Below are 24,190 nucleotides of genomic sequence, written 5' to 3'. Positions count from 1 at the left end.
GGACTACTGCGTGTGATGTCACCAGTTAGTCTGCCATACTGAGGCATGAGTCTGAGTAATCTGTATAACGATCCGGTGAGAACCTGGAGTAGTAGTAGTGGTCTCTGGTTCATCTGATTTGTACATGAGATTATTAGAACACCACCTTGCCAAAATATCAAGAGGCTTCAATTCACTTTTATTTATTTAATGTATATATATAACACCATTAATAGCAGACGCTGTCTCAAAGTCATTTACAGAGCTCAACACCTGTTCAATAATCTATCAATCAATCTACCAATTTCATAGAAAGATATTTTCCTCCCAATCACATCTACATATATGTGTGTGTACATACTAATCATTACTGTAACCCTAACAGTCTGTTTCACTCAGGAAAATCATTTACATACAGTAGATGTGTCAATTTGCATGAGTGGTCACAGTTCTAGTCTTGGGGGGATTATTTATAGCCCTGTGAGTTCACCACTTCAAGAGCTGATTCTCATAGTGCAGAACTCAACAATGACTTTCATCTTCATGTTCCTCTGGACACTTGTACTCTGCTTTCAGAGTAAGTTTTATTTGATTTTAACCCAGATCTTGTGTGTAAAGTAAAGATACATGAACATATGTGGGAGGTTAAATATATTTTACTATTCTCCATGTCTTCTCTGCAGTCTCATATGGACGGGTCACTGTGACTCAGACTCCTGCAGTGAAAGCTGTTCAACAGGGAGGATCAGTCACTCTGAACTGTAAAACCAGCAGTGATGTGTATGATGCAGGGAAATCAAACCTTGATTTATACTGGTATCAACAGAAACCTGGTGCAGCTCCTAAACTCATTATCCGTCATGCCAAAACACTTCAGTCTGGGACTCCATCCAGATTCAGTGGCAGTGGAACTCACAGTGACTTCACTCTGACCATCAGTAATGTCCAGGCTGAGGATGCAGGAGTTTACTACTGTCAAAGTGCACACGTTATAAGCAGTAAAGCTGTGTTCACACAGTGATAAAGCGCCGTACAAAAACCTCCCCCAGTCAGGCTCCACATGACTGATTATCACACCAGAATACACACATCTCTATATCTCTACATTTGTAGTCATACACAGGACAAGAGGGGGTAATAAAGATTATAACAGCAGAACACACACTTCTCTACAATTCTACATACACCATTACTAACGCTTTCTTGGCCAAATACATCTAAGAAATATTATTAAATTAAATTGTTGTTCTTTCAAGATGGATAGAAAGCACAACAGCATTATACTCCATTTCTTCCCTCATATAATGAAACAAATATACAGTTTATCAGAATAACAAATAAAACTGTTCAGCGTCTTCACATATATATGTCATATATCTCTCTTGCAACACTAACTACCCCACTGTTGTACTGAAGAGAGTTTACTGGAAATTAAAACAAAAACACTAAAAATACTGTTATTTATGTTTATTCTAGTTTCAGTTAAAAGACCAGCTGTATGGGAGCAGTTTGAATTGTTAAAATATAAAAGAAGACATTTTGTAAATGTTTCTCTGCATGTCTTTCTTTTCTTGCCACGGTGGCCTTGTGCTCTGGAGGGTTCAGACCTTGGGCTCTGTGAAGAGCTTTGAGACAATGTCTATTGGTTATGGCACTAGATGAATTAATAATATTGAATAATATTGAATTATTTAATACAATATCACATATACTGTGTACTGTTTATTAGCTGCGTCACGCTGAGCATTTGCCTAGAGGTGATACTTTGCATCAGTGATGGACGCCTCAGTGCCCTATGGGTGTTTATACTGCAGCCTCAGTAGTGCACATGTGTGAGTTCAGGCTGTCTGATCTGAATGTACAACAAGATGCCTTTAGCTCTCATCCTCATCTGGACCCTCTCTCTTTACTGCCAAGGTAGGGCTCAAGTTACTGTCACCACCTGATTTACAGCTGTTTGGAGACACAGAGACAACATGGATTATGGGAATTAATTTATTGGATTATTAACTGGTTACATAGTTGGTTGTTGACATTATTCCATTTGTGTTTCAGAATGTAAAGGACAAGTCAGTGTGACTCAGACTCCGACAGTGAAAGCTGTCCTTCAAGGACAAACTGTATCCATGACCTGTAAAACCAGCCAGAATGTGTACACTGGTTGTTATCAGTCGGGTGAACAATGCCTCAGCTGGTACAAACAGCAGTCTGGAGAGGCTCCCAAACTCCTGATAAAGGCTGGTAGATTTCTCCATACTGGGACTCCATCCAGATTCAGTGGCAGTGGAACTGGCAGTGACTTCACTCTGACCATCAGTAATGTCCAGGCTGAGGATGCAGGAGTTTACTACTGTCAGAGTGCACACTATATAAGCAGTAAGTGGGTGTTCACACAGTGATAAAGCGCCGTACAAAAACCTCCCTCAGTCAGGCTCCACATGACTGCACTCTGCTGCTGGAGCTCACTGCAGGTGGAGAGAAGAGAACAGACGTGAGGGAGGGGGGTGAGGGAGGGGTGAGGGGGGTGAGGGGGGGCTGATTACTGGACTGAAAACATTAACAGTAATAATAATCAGTCAGGTAACTGATGACTGCACTACTGCTGCAGACGTAGAGGAGAAAACAACAGAGGAAAAAGGAACAGAGAGGAGAGGAGAGGAGAGGAGAGGAGAGGAGAGTTCAACATTCATTTTAGAATATTATGTGTCAGAAAATGACATGAAAAGTACTAACTGAATGATAGCATCCTGCCTGTGGATACACCTCTCTCATTCACATGAGAACCCCTGCCCATCACATGCACTCACTATCTGGTCCTACTGAGGTCCACTTGAAGGGAATCTATGTAATGCAGTGCAGTCTATTCAGAGTCGTGAGGGGAGATTAACAGAACCATCTAACAACAGAACTATGAGCAGCAGAGGTAATGTGGGGGAGGTATGGTCATTCACATCAGAGCCCTTGCCCATTGCATGGGGTAAAACCTCCTTGTTTGTGGAAAACCTTCAGACTTTCTGTGTTTTCATCTCTGACGCTGGACCAGGGGCGGACTGGGGGAAAAAAGTGGCCCGGGAGTTACTGTCAGACAGGCCCACTTAATACACGGCGCACTGCCCACTCAATACACGGCGCGTTGCCCACTCAAAGCATTGCACGTATCGACCAGTCAGTGGCCTACTTGGAAAAATACCCATACACTTAACATTACTTTAGATGATTACAAAGAAATTACATCATATATGGTTTTTTTTATAACATTTGGATTGGATCCACCGATTTGCCTGGATGGACACATGGAATAAAATGATATTGGCTATTGTAACACTCCAAGGTAGGTATAGTTTGCTTGATGAATATGCTCAACTCTGGGCTAGTATCAGATGGTTATATGTAGAACTACAGAGCCTTAAGGAATGAATGTCAGCAGAGAAAGACCACACAATTCAGTAGTTACATTAAGCAAGACAATTGTATCAATTTGTTATTAACTCATACAGCAATACCTTTTTGTCCACTAGATGGCATCACACAACAGAAATATTTCCCCTCTACCTACATAGCTAGAGTAGCTAGTTACAGGTGGAAAGCTATGAAAGAAAGTTGCATCCAGGAGCCTTCATAAGCAAACATGATGTGGCTCCACATTACAATATCCCACTTTTGCATTATCCACATGTCTCAAAAGTTGTATGATGTAACATAGCTTAACAGGTCACATGATATGTCCAGTAACAACATAGAGAAGGGGGCAACATATAAGTCAAAACCAACCATATTTATTGACTGATCTTGAAAGTAGTGGCTTACAAAAGCTAAATAAGTCATCACATAGAAAATAACTCAGTGTTAGTGCAAGAAGCAAACATTCACACTGTGAAACCTATGACAAGTGACAGTGGTATATAGGAATTAGTCACTTCACAGCCTGCTAGCCACGATTTTCTTTCATTCCAATTCTTGGATGTAGGATTCCCCCCCTTGTAGAAACCTGTTGAATGGATACATTTGGTCTAGGAAGTCCTAAATGTTTTGTTGTCAATTTACCTTCATAAGTAGCCTACGCCGACTTTCAAAGAGCGAATCGAGTTGTTGCACTGAATGTTAAAAATGGATTTAACATGAGTCAATGAGAGAGATCTGGGGCGATTTCAGTTTTGCCCCAAAAAGGGGCGGGGTCATTTCAAGCACCACGTTTGCCAGAGTGACAATGACATTCAGAGGCAGATCAGACGGTCTAGTGGTAGAATCCGACAGAAAAAAAAATTCCTTTTCCCGTAGGCAGTGCGTCGCCCTAATCGCCTTTATGGACAAGCCGCCCCTGAACTATATTGTAGAAATGAACATTAGCCTACAGAACATACGATGGGGTGTGAACATCAGTGGTATCAGTAGTGTTGCATGCTGGGTGTGTGATTGTGTGTGTGTGTGTAGGGGTGTTGAAGGTGTCTGCAAGCGAGTGATGCAAGTGTTGAGTAGGCTAGAGTGATTGACATTTAATAACGCCTAAAACAAAGTTAGACTGACGGAAGACATTAGATGAGTAAAGAAGACACTTCAGAAAATTTTCGAAAAATAGGGACCATGAGTGTGAATACAGATCGCGAGGAATGGTATAAACTTCAGTCAGTGAATTTGAAATTTTGAAGATATTCGAGTAAATTATACGTGTTCAGCGAATCATAGATTATAGTCAGTGCCGGCAAAGTCAGAGGCGAGGGCCGGGCGGCGATTTGGGTGGGCCGGTATTTTGGACCATCCCAACCCCGTCGGCCCACCGGGGATTCCCCCGGTATCCCCGATGGCCAGTCCGGCCCTGCGCTGGACTGTGGTCATGGCCCAGAAGGCCTCAGTTCGGCCCTGGAGTAACAGAAGCAGAATACCGGGGCTAATCACTGGAGTTTATGCCAGAGGAAAAGCCTTGGGCTGGCCCGAAAGAGGCCAACAGTGTCCCTACTGGTCTGGCACTGAGTGTTGAGGTGTTGGAGTTTGAGATGACTGATTACCTGAGAAAACGTATTGGATCAGTTCATTTAAGCCATGACTGCCATGCCACGGTCACACTGTTACAGGACTCTGGAGATCTTCCCAGCTGCAGCAATGCAGTCATGTGCAGCTGCAAGGCAGAATTCACTCTGATGATGATTAAATCCAGAAGGTGGACATGGATCTCTGGTGTTTGGCCAGGAGGTCAAAGAGACAGCCATCACACAGGGACACCCAACCTGAGCATTTATACTGTGCAAGCATTAACACTGAATATACACTAATGCTCTAGTTACTCTTTAACTGTTCTTGATCTGGGTACAACATTACACTTGTTCTCCAAACGGAGAGAAATACTGGAGTTATACCAGTACACCTATCCTGGGGAATATCCCAAACCTGTCTTCCAGATAAGGAGACAGAATCTCCATAATGACCATAGCAGGAAGATGGAGAAGGAGACAGGCCCAGTGTCCTCTGGTAAAGTGTGTTGTGTAACAGTCAGGTAGAGGACTGAACAGTGTGTAGTAGGATGAGTGCACCAGGGGAGATGGATGAGAACAAGGGGACCTCAGATGATGAGCAGAACTGGATTGGACATGACCCTGGCATAATCTCCTTTCTGCTGTATTTGCTTTTCCACCTTTTACTTTACGATATTCTCTTTCATTTATAGGCTAATTCAAATCTTACGCCAGTATTTAACAGTGGATATGTCATACTGTTTGTTTCCATTATAAATGTGCAGAAAGATGTTTCCTTCAAACATGTAGAGTTGTGCCGTGTAACCTTCTGCTCCTGTGATGCTTCAGCACCTCCTGCAGCAGCAGCAGTGCAGTCATGTGGAGCCTGACTGAGGGAGGTTTTTGTACGGCGCTTTATCACTGTGTGAACACATATTTACTGTTGGGATAGTGGAAACTCTGACAGTAGTAGACTCCTGCATCCTCAGCCTGGACATTACTGATGGTCAGACTAAAGTCACTCCCAGAATCGGATCCTTCACCAACATATCGACTTGGAGTTGAACCATAACGTGAGCTTATGTAATATATTAAAAGTTTGGGAGCTTCTCCAGTTTTCTGAAGATACCAGGAGACACAGTTGCTACAGCCTGAGATGGGGCTGCTGCTTCTGCAGTCCAGTTTGATGGTTTGTCCCACAAGAACAGCTTTCACTGCTGGAGTCTGAGTCACACTGATCTGGCCCATGCATTCTGAAATATTGCAAACATTTCATAGCATATCGGTTTTCAAAACAAATTGTAAAACTATTTCAAATAATCAATTTCAGTTTGTAAAATAAATTACCTGGAATACAGAACAGGAGTGCCCAGAGGAATTTAATGAGAAAAGTCATTCTTGTCAGATTGTTCTTCTAAAACAGGCTGGTGTTCAGTGTTCCAGTTCTCCTCTTTCTGAGATATAAAGCTCTCAAGAGCAAAAGGTTCACACTTTGGTTATGCAAATATGTCCAACCTCCCCAGTTTCTAACTGGCACCTTCTGATCCCCATTCCCTCTGCTCATGAAAAGAAATAAAGAACACTCTTCAGTAGGCCAACAGTCTAAACCTAAATTATGTTTTGTTAGATTTATCTGGGCTAACAGCAATAACTAATAGGCCAGTGTGGTCCTACTTACTGACAGAAAGACTAAACAATCCTCAGACCCATAACTGAACTGAGAGAAACCTCCAGGATCAATGAAACTGAGCAGTTTGTTGAGTAGGACAGAAATAATACAAATGGCTTTATTGTTCTGCTAAAATCATTATCACATGGTATCAACACATTACTACCTGTAGAGGTGAACCATACTCTTCCCTTATGGCACTAGTGTAATCGTACAATAAGCACCCCTGGACTAGACCTGTGATCTAAACCTGGAGCCAGTTTACTTTTCAATCTGTGCACCTGACTCCACTGTCGGGAATAACGCATTCAAACCTGTCTACCACTGAAGGGAGAATTGCCATACTGTAGAATGTCTTCTTTTTAATGATTACAATTCATGAGATTGAATGTCGTTTGGGCAAACTTAGCCTATTAATGCTGGTTTGCATTCATGAAATAAAAAAAAAATGAAATTCATTCTTGTACTGATGGAAGAAATTAAAATTTTAGACCTGAAATTAACCATGACATAATTCGTGATCTGGTAAAATGTTCCCCTAAATGTAACAGTAACTGTATTGCTGTCAGTCAGAGTCACTGTACCTTGAAGAGGTTTTTGTACAGCGTCTCTATGAGTCTGTATCACTGTGGTGGACTTTCGGTGGCGGCACAAGACTTGATGTTGGAAGTAAGTAATATCATCTTTGGTCCTATATAATATATTGGTCTACATCGTAACACTTTGGTTAATTTGCCTTCATTGTATCATTTGGTTTTGAAATTAATATATGTTTCAATGGTGTGCTTTATTAGGCAGATAAGTCATACACTTGCTAGACTGGTTTGGTAATTTAACAAAATAGGCTACTGATATAATTTTGTGCATATTTTATTCGTTTTGACTAATATGACTGGTGGCATAGCTTAGCTGAGCCAATTTTGCCTGGGATATCAAAAATTAAAGCTATCTTACTAGTGCACATCAGAGGAGGGGTTTTTGTATGGCCACAGATAGTGTTTGTATCACTGTGGTACACCTTTGGAGGCGGCAGTAGACTTGACGTTGGAAATAAGTAAACGGTCATACATTTGGATTATTCTGTCAGTATGTGTATCCTAATATGTTGCGCTATGAGCAGGACAGTTTATGACGATGTAGAACGTGTGCTTTGATCTGTGTAGATATTTCATGTTTGTAACTTCGTGTTAGTGGTGGTAGTGTTGAAGTCTGTCATTTCCTATTGAATATAGCCTCTATGCTTTGACCGTAACTGTAAGTTTGACTTGGAACTGTGTATATGACTTAAAATACACCTGTGCGTGTGTATTTGGAAAACTGCTGGTAGGAAGATATTAACTGCCCTACTGGGTTTATAACTTCGAGTTACTCTGGTTGTAGGTGCTGCGCGTCAGAAAGTGGGCAATCCGTTAGACCGACACTGACCTAAAACTCAAAAATGTGTCGTGATGTTGCACTTAGACATTTCTCCACAATATTCACATTCCTTGTCTTTGCGAAGTCTTTTGGGGGTAATAGTTATACAATTTGCGCAGTCTATGCAAATTCTTTTTAGACTAATCTTTCGAATCAAGGAATACGACTGTTTAAAGACGTTATCGCTGAATAGAACATGTTACTTTGACCAAGAGCCAGTGTATCTGTAATGTACCATCATATTGCATCTGTAATATCACATTAAAAGTGGTAGTGACGTTCTTCAACAGACGATCTCATGTATTCCTTCCTGTACCTTTTCGCTTCATTTCTCAGGTGACACCAGTCCCAAACTCACAGTCCTGCCCCCCCTGCACACCAGCGGGAGTTCAGCCACGTTGATGTGCCTGGCTAACGGAGGCTTCCCGTCCGACTGGAGTCTGAGCTGGAAGGTAGCGGGGAGCAGCAGGAGCGGGGAGACCAGTCGCTGGGGCCCACAGAAGGACGGCCTGTACAGCTGGAGCAACACCCTGACCCTCCCTCTCCAGGAGTGGACCCAGGGGGTCTCAGTGACCTGCGAGGCAAAGCAGGGCTCCCAGACTATCACTGAGATTCTGAAGAAATCAGACTGCTCCTAGGGTCCCCTTTCAAATGTCTGTCATTAGCCTGATTGAAAGTGTATTTGATAAAGACTCTTCATCTCTGATAGGGACTCTCTCTTATTTCTGTTAGTGTTCAGCACTGAGTCACTGTCTTTCCCTCCCTTTCCACCTCTTTTACAGCATTTGGGAATCTGAAGTGCCTGATACATTGACCTTTTCATGTGTTTTGACCATTTGTTAATAAAGGAGTTTGATTCAATTGATCAGAAACTTGATTTTGTATTTTTTTTGTCTTCAGTTTAATGTCTATTTCCAGATTGATGACTGTTGCACCCAATGAAGACCGTTAAAGTCACTTTGTAATTTGACTTCCCTTTGTCATTACAACCATAGAGGGATTATTATGTAGCCAGTAAAAACAGGTCCATTATGATGCCTTGATAAGATAATTTAGTATAAAAGCAAAAGTGAGTGTCAGAGTTATAAGGCTGATAAGTTATGAGACTTTTACAGATTTAACTAATAATTAAAGGAGTTAACCAATTACCTGCATTATGTACCTCAGCAAGATAATTGTAAAGGAATATTGATGTTTTAAAATCCTTCCAAGCTATCTAACTGTATAATCACTCTGGAGCTCAAAGAGATATGTCCCATAATGTAAATCCCTTGAGAACACTTGAACATCTGGCGATAGCGCTGCTCTATTCTGGGACTAGCAGACCAACTCAGGCCTGGCAATGCAAATAGAAGTTTCCCCCACAGAGAGCTCTGTTTCCTGGGTTACACCTACAGCCAGAAACTGCACTGAGACAGCTGTGCTCAGTTACACTGCTTTACTTTCACTCAGGACAACTCAGGTATTCTGAGACATGGCATTGCATGACGAGGCTCTAAACTATATATGTTTTGTATTAACAGACACACAGACAGACAGACAGACAGACAGGCAGACACACAAAAACAAATACACAGCATCATACCCTCTTCAAGCTAGTAGCACCCCCTGCTGGTGGAGAAAAACAACCATATTTACATATTTACAGTACACACATAATTAAACATACAAACAGAGTATTCAAATTCACATATGGCTTTCCCTCTTCATTTCTTAATGACATGACATGGTCCTACACCCCAAACGAGTCTGACAGCCATGAAGCTTAAATAAATAGGTCCAGTCTGTCTGTTTCACTCAGCTGAATCATTTACATCAATGTGACACTTTGATTGAGTCACAGTTCTAGTTTTGGGGATTATTTATCATCCTATGGATTCAGCACTTCATGAGTAAGAGATGATTCTGACTGTGAAGAACTCAACAATGACAACTATGAACACTTACACACACTATATACTTCACACACACATTTTACAGCACCCCACAAACTGCATACTTCACACACACATTTTACAGCACCCCACACATGAGTTTATAATGTACATAAAGAGATGAAGGGACCTATCGGTCATCTGAACCTGAACCTGAGTTCATCAGAGTCTCTCATCACAAAGCCAGTATAACCCTTGGAATCATCTGGAGGGGTTGGTGGTGTTGGCAAAAGAGTTCACGTAGACAAACAAGTTCAAACTGAGATAGTTTAGTTGTTCTCCAGCGCCATTCCAAGAACACTCTCCTCTCCACTCTCCTTCTTCCCTCTTTTCTCCACAGACTGGTCCAGCATGACATCTACCTCTGACTGGATCACAGACTGGGCCATCTACCTCTGACTGGATCACAGACTGCATATGGGGAGAGGTGCGGTAGGCATGCTATCTGATTGGTGGTGCTGAATTTGTGTTGATTTTGTGTTGAACTGAACTAGTTCGTCCAAAGTAATTTGCTGAACACAACAGTGTTGGACAGTAGCGGAGATTTTAGCTCAGAAAACTGGGAATCTGAAAGGCTGCCACAGCTCACATCAAATGATGAAGACTGTGATGACACTGACGGGGCTGTTACACCTCAAATCAAATGATGAAGACTGTGATGACACTGACGGGGCTGTTACACCTCACATCAAATGATGAAGACTGTGATGACAATGACGGGGCTGTTATCTGACAATCTGAGGGTGTATCTGTGCCGATCTCATTGTCTGATACAGGAATGAACTGTCCTAACTGCATACCTGGCTGAAGTCCAATGGAGGTGTTTGTAGGAGTCATAACACACACAACAGTGAGGCCACTGTCTGCTCTTGGGAGTGTGTGGACTATACTGCAGTCCCATCCCAGTCCATCTGGTAAGGCTCAAGCAGACCACTGTCTCCATGTGGTGCATACAGATTATCAGCAGAAGGTATCATCTTGACTGTACAGTGCGCTTCCCAAAAGGGAGGTGTGGTGGTGCACTCAGAGATCAATGCAGCACAGCTGTCGGGTGTCATGTCTGTAGTGCAGAGCAGTGGTGAGTCTTGATTGTGAAGATGACACAAACCTCAACCTAAATCTAGCAGCATAGTTCTGCTGAAGAAAGTCCAAACCAAGTAGAATGGCCTGACTGACATTCCTAGTAACCAGCACTTCCTGCAGCAAACTGTTAACAAAATGTTAACAGGGCCTAGTGTGTCCAAACTCAGCCCAGTCACAGTGTAATGTTAACAGGGCCTAGTGTGTCCAAACTCAGTGATCTCAGTCACAGTGTAATGTTAACAGGGCCTAGTGTGTCCAAACTCAGTGAGCCCAGTCACAGTGTAATGTTAACAGGGCCTAGTGAGTCCAAACTCAGTGAGCCCAGTCACAGTGTAATGTTAACAGCGCCTAGTGAGTCCAAACTCAGTGAGCCCAGTCACAGTGTAATGTTAACAGGGCCTAGTGTGTCCAAACTCAGTGAGCCCAGTCACAGTGTAATGTTAACAGCGCCTAGTGAGTCCAAACTCAGTGAGCCCAGTCACAGTGTAATGTTAACAGCGCCTAGTGTGTCCAAACTCAACCCAGTAACTTCGATGAGATTAAATTCCTTTTGAGAGGCCCTCTGTTCAATGATGGGAGTGACATTCATTCATTTTAACTAATAACTAAAATGCTTCAACCAGTGTCCAACAGCATGTGCATGTCAGACCCTTCAACTATGCTCCTAATATATGCAGTGAAAGTGCCTTTGTTGGAGGTGAAATTATATACATCAGAACTTTTGTGCAGTGTGTTTTTTCCACCACTAGAGGGCACTGCTGGACAAAGAGAGAGAGACAGATTCTGTAACTTGCCATCTGGGGCTATCTGGAGACAAGCTGACGGATGCCCCACTGCATCAGCTATCTGTAGTTTCCCTGACGATAGACATCCTGATTCACATATGTGTTGCAGTGTTGCTGATCTTCATCCTGGTGATCTCAGAAAGAGACACGCTTGAGCACTGGACTCGGACTACTATGTGTGATGTCACCAGTTAGTCCGCAATACTGAGGTCTTGGCATGAGTCTGAGTAATCTGTATAATTATCCGGTGAGAACCTGGAGTAGTAGTAGTGGTCTCTGGTTCATCTGATTTGTACATGAGATTGTTAAAACACCACCTTGCCAAAATCAATGTCAAGAGACTTCAATTAACTTTTATTTATTTAATGTATATATAACACCATTAATAACAGACAATGTCTCAAAGCGCTTTACAGAGCCCAAGACCTGTTCAATAATCTATCAATCAATCTACCAATTTCATAGAAAGATATTTTCCTCCCAATCACATCTACATCTATGTGTGTGTACATACTAATCATTACTGTAACCCTAACGGTCTGTTTCACTCAGGAAAATAATTTACATACAGTAGATGTGTCAGTTTGCATGAGTGGTCACAGTTCTAGTCTTGGGGGGATTATTTATAGCCCTGTGAGTTCACCACTTCATGGGTAAGAGCTGATTCTCATAGTGGAGAACTCAACAATGACTTTCATCTTCATGTTCCTCTGGACACTTGTCCTCTGCTTTCAGAGTAAGCTTCTTTTTTATAATGCATACTGTTTAAAAAAATAGAAATACGTATGTGATGTTAAATATTTATCTGAATTCTTTCTGTTTTCTGAACAGAGTCATATGGACAGGTCACTGTGACTCAGACTCCTGCAGTGAAAGCTGTTCAACAGGGAGGATCAGTCACTCTAAACTGTAAAACCAGCAGTGATGTGTATGTGTATTCATCAAATCATTATGTAGCCTGGTACCAACAGAAACCTGGAGCAGCTCCTAAACTCCTGATCTATTATGCCAAAACACTTCAGTCTGGGACTCCATCCAGATTCAGTGGCAGTGGAACTCACAGTGACTTCACTCTGACCATCAGTAATGTCCAGGCTGAGGATGCAGGAGTTTACTACTGTCAGAGTTTCCACTATATCAACAGTATACATGAGTTCACACAGTGATAAAGCGCCGTACAAAAACCTCCCTCAGTCAGGCTCCACATGACTGCACTCTGCTGCTGGAGCTCACTGCAGGTGCTGAAGGGTGTGATACACAGTAACTACACAAGTGGTCTGGAAGTCATTATTCACATCCTTGCTTATAGCAGTTTGTAGTTATGACAGATGACAGATGACAGATCGTTTTGCTTTGATAATTCCAATGGCTTGGGTTCTGTGAGACCAGATAGCTTGACTGCATCTTAATGTGGATAGTAGGTCTATGGTGTGAGACAGTGTGTGTGTGTGTGTGTTGTTCGAGTTGCCACTGCAACCATCTCTACTATTCTTGGTGAGGATGCAGGAGATGGCCCAAGCCAAAATTAAGATGGTGCTGTGGAAATCTACATTCCTGTCAGATTTAAGAGGGTGCTGTGGAAATCTACATTCCTGTCAGATTTAAGATGGTGCTGTGGAAATGCATATTCTGGATAGATGTTAGATAATTCTGGTTGAAATCTGAATTCCTGTCAGATTTAAGAAGGTGCTACAAAGAAAAAAGTATAATTCCGTCAGATTCCAGATGTTGGTTGTGCAAATACAATCTTTCACTGAAATCTAGTTGCCAAATCTACAAAGGTCTTCCCCGGTCAGACTGTGTAAGGACAGCCAACATGTCATCAACAACAGACACCACAGACTGTGAGGTAAACTTAAAGTTATTGGATGCCAATTAGATCAGACATACTTGAATTACCAAATTAACCTGATTGCATGAGATGAAAAAACCATAAAACCAAACCTGAGAGGAAGAGATGGCATGACAGAGAGACAGATAGACAGATAGAGAAGAGACTGGAAAAGCAAGAAGCCCAGAGAGAGAGAGAGAAGAAGGGAGTGAACTTTCTAAAATGACTGGTTTCATACCTGAACACCAATGCTATGCATTTGCCACAAGCCGATACCTTAAGGCCACATTCTGCCCCAATGCCTAAGAACATTCTCTCCCAAACAGTCATCAACAGGATTGGTCCTCTGGAGATGCTGAGGAGAACGCAGCAGAGCAAACAGCACACTTCCAGTTCACATCTCTTTTCCCCAAAAGCACCAACCCTACATTACCTTCCCACTGGTCTTTTTTAACTCCATGTGTGTTTAATGAGGGAGAGAAATCTACCTGATGTATATAAGAGAGGGTCAGAACACTGCCTGCTTGAAGTGTCTAGACACACATTTGTCTTTTCACTAATTATCATAATTTATGATCAGTTTTATAAAGAATGGTCTTCTCCTTACAGTTATCTCAGAACTGTTTCTCAGCTGATTGCTGGACTGAAAACACTAACAGTAATAATAATCAGTCAGGTAACTGATGACTGCACTACTGCTGCAGACGTAGAGGAGAAAACAACAGAGGGAAAAGGAACAGAGAGGAGAGGAGAGGAGAGGTCAACATTCATTTTAGAATATTATGTGTCAGAAAATGACATGAGAAGGACTAACTGAATGATAGCATCCTGCCTGTGGTTACACCTCTGACATTCACATGAGAACCCCTGCCCATCGCATGCACTCACTATCTGGTCCTACTGAGGTCCACTTGAAGGGAATCTATGTAATGTAGGGTGACCAGATTTGAGTTTGTAAAAAAGAGGACACTTCGTCGCGGGGGGGGTGGCAGGGGCGGGCGGATGGGGGGGGGGGGGGGGTATAGTGTATAGCATGCCGCACCATGACCATGTGAATGCATACAAATGTCACAAATTAAATGACAAAAATGACACAAATGACTATATGAACATCTATTTATTGAACTTTAACAAAACTGCAAAGTGCAAATGTAAAACAAATCTTTTTTGTGGCATTTAGTCCAGCGCTTCTTTAATGTGTCTTGTCCATATATTGAAGCAATAATGATAACAAATAAAAAATTCTAAATAATAAATACTTTATATAGCCACATATTAAAATAAGAAAATGAAAACACTTTTCAGTCCTCCTCATGTGGTTGGGTATATTTCTCTGATGATTGAATCTTTCCCATGAGTCGGCGATTACCTATCAAATAGGTATGAAAGTCCTTGCAGGTCATGTGTTTGAAATTGTACTGGGTGCACAGAATCCCCTTCAGCACTTGAGATTTTTTGAGCTGTCACCGAATCTGGGAAAATCTTTCTTAGCAAACCAGATGTGCAGTCCATTGATCTGCAGCTGTTGTGATGCTTTATTGTATGAAAAGCAAGGGTACCCTCTGCAGCCGTAACAGAAGTGTCTGTTTTACTCACAAAAAAGTCTGTCACTTTACTCGATGAGCTCTCTCCTCTTGCTGCAGTTTTGTGTTTTGCAGAGTGCACGTGAGCTTCCAAATCGCTGCCACCTTTATTTGCCACTGACACGTAAGTGCCTGCTCTGCATGTCATGCACTAAGCTTCCGAAGCATCACGGCCGAGGCGAAAACATGTGTATTTTTTTTTTAGTTCGTCCGTGAACTTACGTTTACGTTTCGGCATGGCTGCAGATGTCATGCGCTGTAAACAATGCAACTAGTGGAGGCGGCAAGGTGCTCAGTGTTGCCAGATTGGAAATGGTGAAGTATGTAACACAAGGCTCAGATAATTATCGTGTATCTGGCAACACTGAGATCGGTCGACCAATGACTGTTCTCTCTACAGTCAGAGCTCGCGCAAGAAGGTGGAACGTAAGGGAGATACCATTTCCAAAACTTGTAAGGGCGTAATAACTAGTTTGTGAAAAACCCAGAGAAACACAAATATCCGACGAAGCAAAATCCCGGACGTTTTTGGAATCCCTGCCGGACGCATTTTTTAGGTCTCGAAAAGAGGACATGTCCGGGGAAAAGAGGACGTCTGGTCACCCTATGTAATGCAGTGCAGTCTATTCAGAGTCGTGAGGGGAGATTAACAGAACCATCTAACAACAGAACTATGAGCAGCAGAGGTAATGTGGGGGAGGTATGGTCATTCACATGAGAGCCCCTGCCCATCGCATGGGGTAAAACCTCCTTGTTTGCGGAAAACCTTCAGACTTTCTGTGTTTTCATCTCTGACGCTGGACTGGGGTCATGGCCCAGAAGGCCTCAGTTCGGCCCTGGAGTAACAGAAGCAGAATACCGGGGCTAATCATTGGAGTTTAGTCCAGAGGAAAAGCCTTGGGCTGGCCCGAAAGAGGCCAACAGTGTCCCTACTGGTCTGGCACTGAGTGTTGAGGTGTTGGAGTTTGAGATGACTGATTACCTGAGAAAACGTATTGGATCAGTTCATTTAAGCCATGACTGCCATGCCACGGTTACACTGTTACAGGACTCTGGAGTTCTTCCCAGCTGCAGCAATGCAGTCATGTGCAGCTGCAAGGCAACATTCACTCTGACGATGATTAAATCCAGAAGGTGGACATACATGTAGATCTCTGGTGTTTGGCCAGGAGGTCAAAGAGACAGCCATCACACAGGGACCCTCAACCTGAGCATTTCACTGTGCAAGCATTAACACTGAATATACACTAAAGCTCCAGTTACTCTTTAACTGTTCTTGATCTGCATACAACATTACACTTGTTCTCCGAACTGAGATAAATACTGGCGTTATACCAATACACCTATCCTGGGGAATATCCCAAACCTGTCTTCCAGATAAGGAGACAGAATCTCCATAATGACCATAGCAGGAAGATGGAGAAGGAGACAGGCCTAGTGTCCTCTGGTAAAGTGTGTTGTGTAACAGTCAGGTAGAGGACTGAACAGTGTGTAGTAGGATGAGTGCACCAGGGGAGATGGATGAGAACAAGGGGACCTCAGATGATGAGCAGAACTGGATTGGACATGACCCTGACATAATCTCCTTTCTGCTGTATTTGCTTTTCCACCTTTTACTTAACAATATTCTCTTTCATTCATAGGCTAATTCAAATCTTACGCCAGTATTTAACAGTGGATATGTCATATTGTTTGTTTCCATTATAAATGTGCAAAAACATGTTTCCTTCAAACATGTAGAGTTGTGCCGTGTAACCTCCTGCTCCTGTGATGCTTCAGCACCTCCTGCAGCAGCAGCAGTGCAGTCATGTGGAGCCTGACTGAGGGAGGTTTTTGTACGGCGCTTTATCACTGTGTGAACACATATTTACTGTTGGGATAGTGGAAACTCTGACAGTAGTAAACTCCTGCATCCTCAGCCTGGACATTACTGATGGTCAGACTAAAGTCACTCCCATAATCGGATCCTTCACCAACAATTCGACTTGGAGTTGAACCAAAATGTGTGCTTATGTAATATATTAAAAGTTTGGGAGCTTCTCCAGTTTTCTGAAGATACCAGGAGAGCACGTCACTGTAGATGGGGCTGCTGCTTCTGCAGTCCAGTTTGATGGTTTGTCCCACAAGAACAGCTTTCACTGCTGGAGTCTGAGTCACACTGTACTGGCACCTGCATTCTGAAATATTGCAAAAATGTCATAGCATACCGGTTTGTAAAACACATTGTACAATTATTTTAAAGAATCAATTTCAGCTTGCAACATAAATTACCTGGAATACAGAACAGGAGTGCCCAGAGGAATTTAATGAGAAAAGTCATTCTTGTCAGATTGTTCTTCTAAAACAGGCTGGTGTTCAGTGTTCCAGTTCTCCTCTTTCTGAGATATAAAGCTCTCAAGAGCAAAAGGTTCACACTTTGGTTATGCAAATATGTCCAACCTCCCCAGTTTCTAACTGGCACCTTCTGATCCCCATTCCCTCTGCTCATGAAAAGAAATAAAGAAGACTCTTCAGTAGGCCAACAGTCTAAACCTAAATGACGTTTTGTTAGATTTACCTGGGCTAACAGCAATAACTGATAGGCCAGTGTGGTCCTACTTACTGACAGAAAGACTAAACAATCCTCAGACCCACAACTGAACTGAGAGCAACTGCAAGGATCAATGAAACGGAGCAGTTTGTTGAGTAGGACAGAAATAATACAAATGGCTTTATTGTTCTGCTAAAATCATTATCACATGGTATCAACACATTACTACCTGTAGAGGTGAACCATACTCTTCCCTTATTGCACTAGTGTAATCATACAATAAGCACCCCTGGACTAGACCTGTGATCTTAACCTGGAGCCAGTTTACTTTTCAATCTGTGCACCTGATTCCACTGTCGGGAATAACGCATTCAAACCCGTCTACCACTGAAGGGAGAATTGCCATACTGTAGAATGTCTTCTTTTTAATGATTACAATTCATGAGGCTGTAGGTCATTTGGGCAAACTTAGCCTATTAATGCTGGTTGGCATTCATGAAATGTAAAAAAATGAAATACATTCTTGCACTTGGACGATGGAAAAAATTAAAATTCCAGACCTGAAATTAACCATGACATAATTCGTGATCTGCTAAATGTAACAGTAACTGCATTGCAATGTCAGTCAGAGTCGCTGTACCTTGAAGAGGTTTTTGTACAGCGTCTCTATGAGTCTGTATCACTGTGGTGGACTTTCGGTGGCGGCACAAGACTCGATGTTGGAAGTAAGTAATATCATCTTTGGTCCTATATAATATATTGGTCTACATCGTAACGCTTTGGTTAATTTGCCTTCATTGTATCATTTGGTTTTGAAATTATTATTTGTTTCAATGGTGTGCTTTATTATGCAGATAAGTCATACACTTGCGATTCTGGTTTGGTAATGAAACGAAATAGGCTACTGATGTAATTTTGTGCATGTTTTATTCGTTATGACTAATATGATTGGTGGCATATCTTAGCTGAGTCAATTTTGCCTGGGATATCAGAAATTAAAGCTATCTTACTAGTGCGCGTTAGAGGAGGGGTTTTTGTACGGCCACAGATAGCGTTTGTATCACTGTGGTACACGTTTGGAGGTGGCAGTAGACTTGACGTTGGAAGTAAGTAAACAGTGATACATTTGTATTATTCTGTCAGTGTGTGTATGTGTTACTAAAGGCCTAATACGTTGCACTATGAGCAGAGCAGTTTATGACGGCTACCGATATCTCTAAACCTTTTTTGCACTTTTCATAACAGTTGTGCTTTGATCGTAACTGTGTAGTCGTACACTTACTGTTCGTTTAAATTGTGTGTATTGACTCACATTTACACCCTTATAATCCCTTTAAATATTAGACATCCCTTGTATGTGTTTTCAGTAAATAGGATGGAAGATATTTCATGCCCAACACGTTTGTAACTTGGTAGTGTTGGAATCTGCATTTCCGATTGAATGTAGCCTCCATGCATTGACCATAACTGTATGTTTTACTTGGAACAGTGTATACTGACTCAGAATACACCTGTGCGTGTGTATTTTGGGAAACTGGTGATGGGAAGATATTTACTGCCCTACAGGGTTTATAACTTCGTGTTACTCCGGTAGTAATCTGGGTGCTGCGAGTCAGAAAGTGGGTAATCCGTTAGACCGACAACGACCTAAAACTCTGAAATGTGTCATGATGTTGCACTGAGACATTTCTCCACAATATTCACAACGTAGTTACGGCATTTTGCGCAAATATTTGTCTGTCTTTGCAAAGTCTTTTTAAAAGTGTGATAATTATGGAATTTGAACAGATAAATGCCTGTCTATGCGATATATTTTTAAGCCAATCTTTCGAATCAAGTAGATCGTTTTGCCAGTAGCTTAATGACCATGCACATCCTTAGTTCTTAGCTTAAAAACATAATCGTTGATTTGAACATGTTCCTTGACCAAGAGCCAGTATCTTATTACAGCTGTAATATCACATTAAAAGTGGTGGTGATATTTTTCAGCAGATGACCTCGTTTATTCCTTTTATTTATGTACTTCTTCGCTTTATTTTATATTCACAACATAGTTATGGCACTTGCGTAGATAGGCTACATACTTATGCAGTCTTTGTAGGCTAATCTTTCGAATCGTTTTGCCAGTATTCTAATGCATCAACATCCAGACTGTTTAAAAAGGGAATAGTCCAACCTAAGTAGAACATGTTCCTTTGACCAAGAGCCAGTGTATCTGTAATAAAGCATCATATTGCATCTGTAATATCACATTAATAAAAGTGGTGGTGACGTTTTTCAACAGACTACCTCGTTTATTCCTTTCTGTACCTCCTCGCTTTATTTCTCAGGTGACACCAGTCCCAAACTCACAGTCCTGCCCCCCCTGCACACCAGCGGGAGTTCAGCCACGTTGATGTGCCTGGCTAACGGAGGCTTCCCGTCCGACTGGAGTCTGAGCTGGAAGGTAGCGGGGAGCAGCAGGAGCGGGGAGACCAGTCTTTTGGGCCAACAGAAGGACGGCCTGTACAGCTGGAGCAACACCCTGACCCTCCCTCTCCAGGAGTGGACCCAGGGGGTCTCAGTGACCTGCGAGGCAAAGCAGGGCTCCCAGACTGTCACTGAGATTCTGAAGAAATCAGACTGCTCCTAGGGTCCCCTTTCAAATGTCTGTCATTAGCCTGATTGAAAGTGTATTTGATAAAGACTCTTCATCTCTTATTTCTGTTAGTGTGCAGCACTGAGTCACTGTCTTTCCCTCCCTTTCCACCTCTTTTACAGCATTTGGGAATCTGAAGAGCTTGTTACTTTGACCCTTTCATGTGTTTTGACCATTTATTAATAAAGGAGTTTGATGAAATTCACGAGAGCCTTGATTTCATTTTTTCTGTGTCTTAAGTTCGATACATATTTCCAGATTTGTGATTGTCGCACCCAATAAAGACAGTTAAAGTCACTTTGTAATTTGACTTCCCTTTGTCATTACAACCATAGAGGGCTTATTATGTAGCCAGTAAAAACAATAACAGGTCCATTATGATGCCTTGAGGAGATCATTCAGTCTAAAAGCAAAAGTGAGTGTCTGTTACGAATGGTGGGTGTTGTGAAGGACTCAATTGCACGGCTCAGCACAGGGGTAGATTCAGAAGAATAAACGTTTACTAGCAGGTTTCGGTACACAGGTAAGCAGTCCAAAAGTAGGCAAACAAATCCAAACAGGGAATAGGCAGGAGAATAGTTGTAGGGCAGGCAGAGGTCAGAAGCACGAGTAATCACTTGAACAAGGCGAAAGCGCTAAACGCTAGGAACACGAGGAGCAGTGGAAAGACAAGGAACATACCATGAAACATACTTTACGACGACACAACGAGGAACAAGAAAACAAGGACTATATATACACACAGGCAACAGATAACGAGGGACAGGTGAGAACAATCAAGGCGGGGCAGACAAGGACACAGGTGGACTAAACAAGGGGAATTAACAGGACACAGGTGAAACCAATGACACACACAACCCGGGAGATTGGGAACAGGTGAGGGGTGGAGACACGGACAACAACAAGAGGGCACATGGCACAGACAAACAAACACAGGGAAAGCACATGGTGGGAACAAGGAAGCACGAGGACTAGACACGGGAACAAACATGCGACCACACAAGGGAGACAAACACAGAAATTAGACACGGACAGAACACAGACCTTACAGTACCCCCCCTCTAAGGGCCGGATTCCAGACGGCCCTAAACACAAACAGAACAAATCCACCTAGGGTGGGTGGAGGGGGTCCAGAGCAAGGCAGGCGGGCAGACCGGACCAGACAGCCCAAAAACACACAAACAGATCAAATCCACCTAGGGTGGGTGGAGGGGGTCCAGAGCAAGGCAGGCGGGCAGACCGGACCAGACAGCCCAAAAACACACAACAAACAGATCAAATCCACCTAGGGTGGGTGGAGGGGTCCAGAGCAAGGCAGGCGGGCAGGCCGGGCCAGACAGAAGGCTGGAAAGAAGGGTCTGGTGGCTGACCGGGTGGACGGCCAAGCAAGGGCAGAATGTCTGGTGGCTGGCCGTGTGGGTGGCCAAACAGGGGCAGAGTCTTTGGCGGCCGACCGGGTGGATGACCAAACAGAGGCAGAGTCTTTGACGACCGACCGGGTGGATGGCCAAACAGGGGCAGAGTCTTTGGCGACCGGCCGGGTGGGTGGCCAAACAGGGGCAGAGTCTTTGGCGACCGGCCAAACAGACCAACAATAAACACAACAACAACCCTAACAACAAATAGATGCCAGCGATATCGATTGGTGTTTGGGGTTGCAGGGCCAGTGGCTGGGGTAGACGTGGCACCTGGACTCGCTGGTTCATTAGGACTGGCGGCACCGAACCCTGGGTCTGCTGCAGCTGGGACAGGGAACCCAGGAACACTGGAGACAGGATCCGGAGCGCCTGGGGCCGGCGCATGGACGCCTGGAACCGGCGCAAGGACACCTTGGACAGGAACGCCGGAGACGCTCGGGACCGGGACGCCTGAGGCGCTCGGGACAGGGGAGCCTGGGACGCTCGGGACCGGGGCGCCTGAGAGGCTCGGGACAGGGGAGCCTGGGACGCTCGGGACAGGGGAGCCTGGGACGCTCGGGACAGGGGAGCCTGGGACGCTCGGGACAGGGGAGCCTGGGACGCTCGGGACAGGGGAGCCTGGGACGCTCGGGACAGGGGAGCCTGGGACGCTCGGGACAGGGGCGCCTGGGACGCTCGGGACAGGGGCGCCTGGGACGCTGGGGACAGGGGCGCCTGGGACGCTCGGGACAGGGGCGCCTGGGACGCTCGGGACAGGGGCGCCTGGGGCGCTCGGGACAGGGGAGCCTGGGACGCTCGGGACAGGGGAGCCTGGGACGCTCGGGACAGGGGAGCCTGGGACGCTCGGGACAGGGGAGCCTGGGACGCTCGGGACAGGGGAGCCTGGGACGCTGGGGACAGGGGCGCCTGGGACGCTCAGGACAGGGGCACTCCGGCCAGGGGCGCTTGGAACAGCAGAGCCCTCAGCAGCGACGCCATCAGAAGGTGCTGCTGGACCGGTCTCGGCAGAGGGTGCTGCTGGGCCTGCATAGGAAACGGATGCTGGATGATCTTGGTTGGCAGCTGTGGCAGCAGGGTCCGGGTCAGCTGCGGGGTGCGGGTCGGCAGCGGTGGCTGCGGGGTCTGGGTCGGCAGTGCTGGCTGTAGGGTACGCACAAGCTGGGTGAGCGTCGGCTGGGTCTGCTGGGTCAGCGACGGCTGGGTCTGCAGGGTCAGCGACGGCCGGGTCTGCAGGGTGAGCGACGGCTCGGTCTGCAGGGAGAGCGGCGGCTTGATCTGCGGCGGCTGGTTCTGCTGTGGCGTAGGCCTCAGTGGCGTCACCATCAGCAATTTCTTCAGAGACTGCTTCAGGGACAGCAGCGACAGAGGCTGCTTCGGGGTTGCTAGCAACAGAGGCTACGTCGGGGGCAGCAGTGGGTGCTTCGGGAGCGGTAGCGACGGAGGCTACGTCAGTGGCATCAGAGGCTGCTTCTGGGGTGGTAGCGACAGAGGCTACGTCGGGGGTGGTAGCGTCGGAGGCTGCTTCCGGGGCGGCAGCGTCAGAGGATGCTTCTGGGGTGGTAGCGACAGAGGCTACGTCGGGGGCGGCAGCGTCAGAGGCTGCTTCTGGGGTGGTAGCGACAGAGGCTACGTCGGGGGCATCAGAGGCAGCTTCTGGGGTGGTAGCGACAGAGGCTACGTCGGGAGCGGCAGCGTCAGAGGCTGCTTCTGGGGCGGCAGCGTCAGAGGCTGCTTCGGGGGAGGCAGAGGCTGCTTTGGGAGTGGTAGCGACGGAGGCTACATCTGGGGCAGCAGAGACGACCTCGGAGGCGGCAGCGTCAGAGGCTGCTTCTGGGGCGGTAGCAACGGAGGCTACTTCAGGGGCGGCAGCGTCAGAGGCTGCTTCTGGGGCGGCAGCGTCAGAGGCTGCTTCGGGGAAGGCAGAGGCTGCTTTGGGAGTGGTAGCGCCGGAGGCTACATCTGGGGCAGCAGCGACGACCTCGGAGGCGGCAGCGTCAGAGGCTGCTTCGAGGGTGGCAGAGGCTGCATCGATGGCAGCAGAAGCTGCATCGAGCAAGGCAGCGCCAGAGGCTTCTTTGGGTGTGACAGAAAATCTTTCCAATGCTACAAAGGCAGCTTCGAGGGCGGCGGAGCTTGCTTCAAGGGTGGAAGCTCCAAAGGCTGCGTTGACGGCGTCAGAGATCGCTCTGATGGTGGCATAGGTAGAGGTTGCTTCGAGGTGGACAGTGTCAGAAGCTCTTCCTAGGGCGGCTGCGGCTGTCCTGAAGGCGGGAGGCAGGAGACGTGGAATCGGAGCTGAAGCCAGAGCAGTATTGGTGAGTGAAGCTGAAACCCTGGAGCCGGAATCCAGGTGGCATGGAACCGGAGCTGGAGAGGCA

At 45.0% G+C, this 24,190-nt stretch overlaps 2 gene segments (V, D, J or C); both read left to right on the top strand.

Annotated features, from left to right (window-relative positions):
- Positions 1 to 481: 481 nt before the first annotated feature.
- Positions 482 to 8,875, top strand: LOC116217912. The segment is given in 4 exon segments: positions 482 to 556; positions 663 to 987; positions 7,226 to 7,263; positions 8,347 to 8,875. Coding segments are annotated over 4 exon segments (714 nt in total).
- Positions 8,876 to 12,499: 3,624 nt separating this feature from the next.
- Positions 12,500 to 24,190, top strand: part of LOC116224110 — a 31,419-nt gene continuing 19,728 nt past the window's right edge. Inside the window, 4 exon segments of the V gene segment in view lie at positions 12,500 to 12,548; positions 12,644 to 12,969; positions 18,448 to 18,481; positions 20,087 to 20,450. Coding sequence covers positions 12,500 to 12,548; positions 12,644 to 12,969; positions 18,448 to 18,481; positions 20,087 to 20,388 — 711 coding nt within the window.

Source organism: Clupea harengus, chromosome 16, assembly GCF_900700415.2.
Source record: "Clupea harengus chromosome 16, Ch_v2.0.2, whole genome shotgun sequence".
NCBI lineage: Eukaryota > Metazoa > Chordata > Actinopteri > Clupeiformes > Clupeidae > Clupea > Clupea harengus.
The sequence above is the reverse complement of the archived record's forward strand: the minus strand, read 5'-3'. Positions and strand labels throughout refer to the sequence as shown.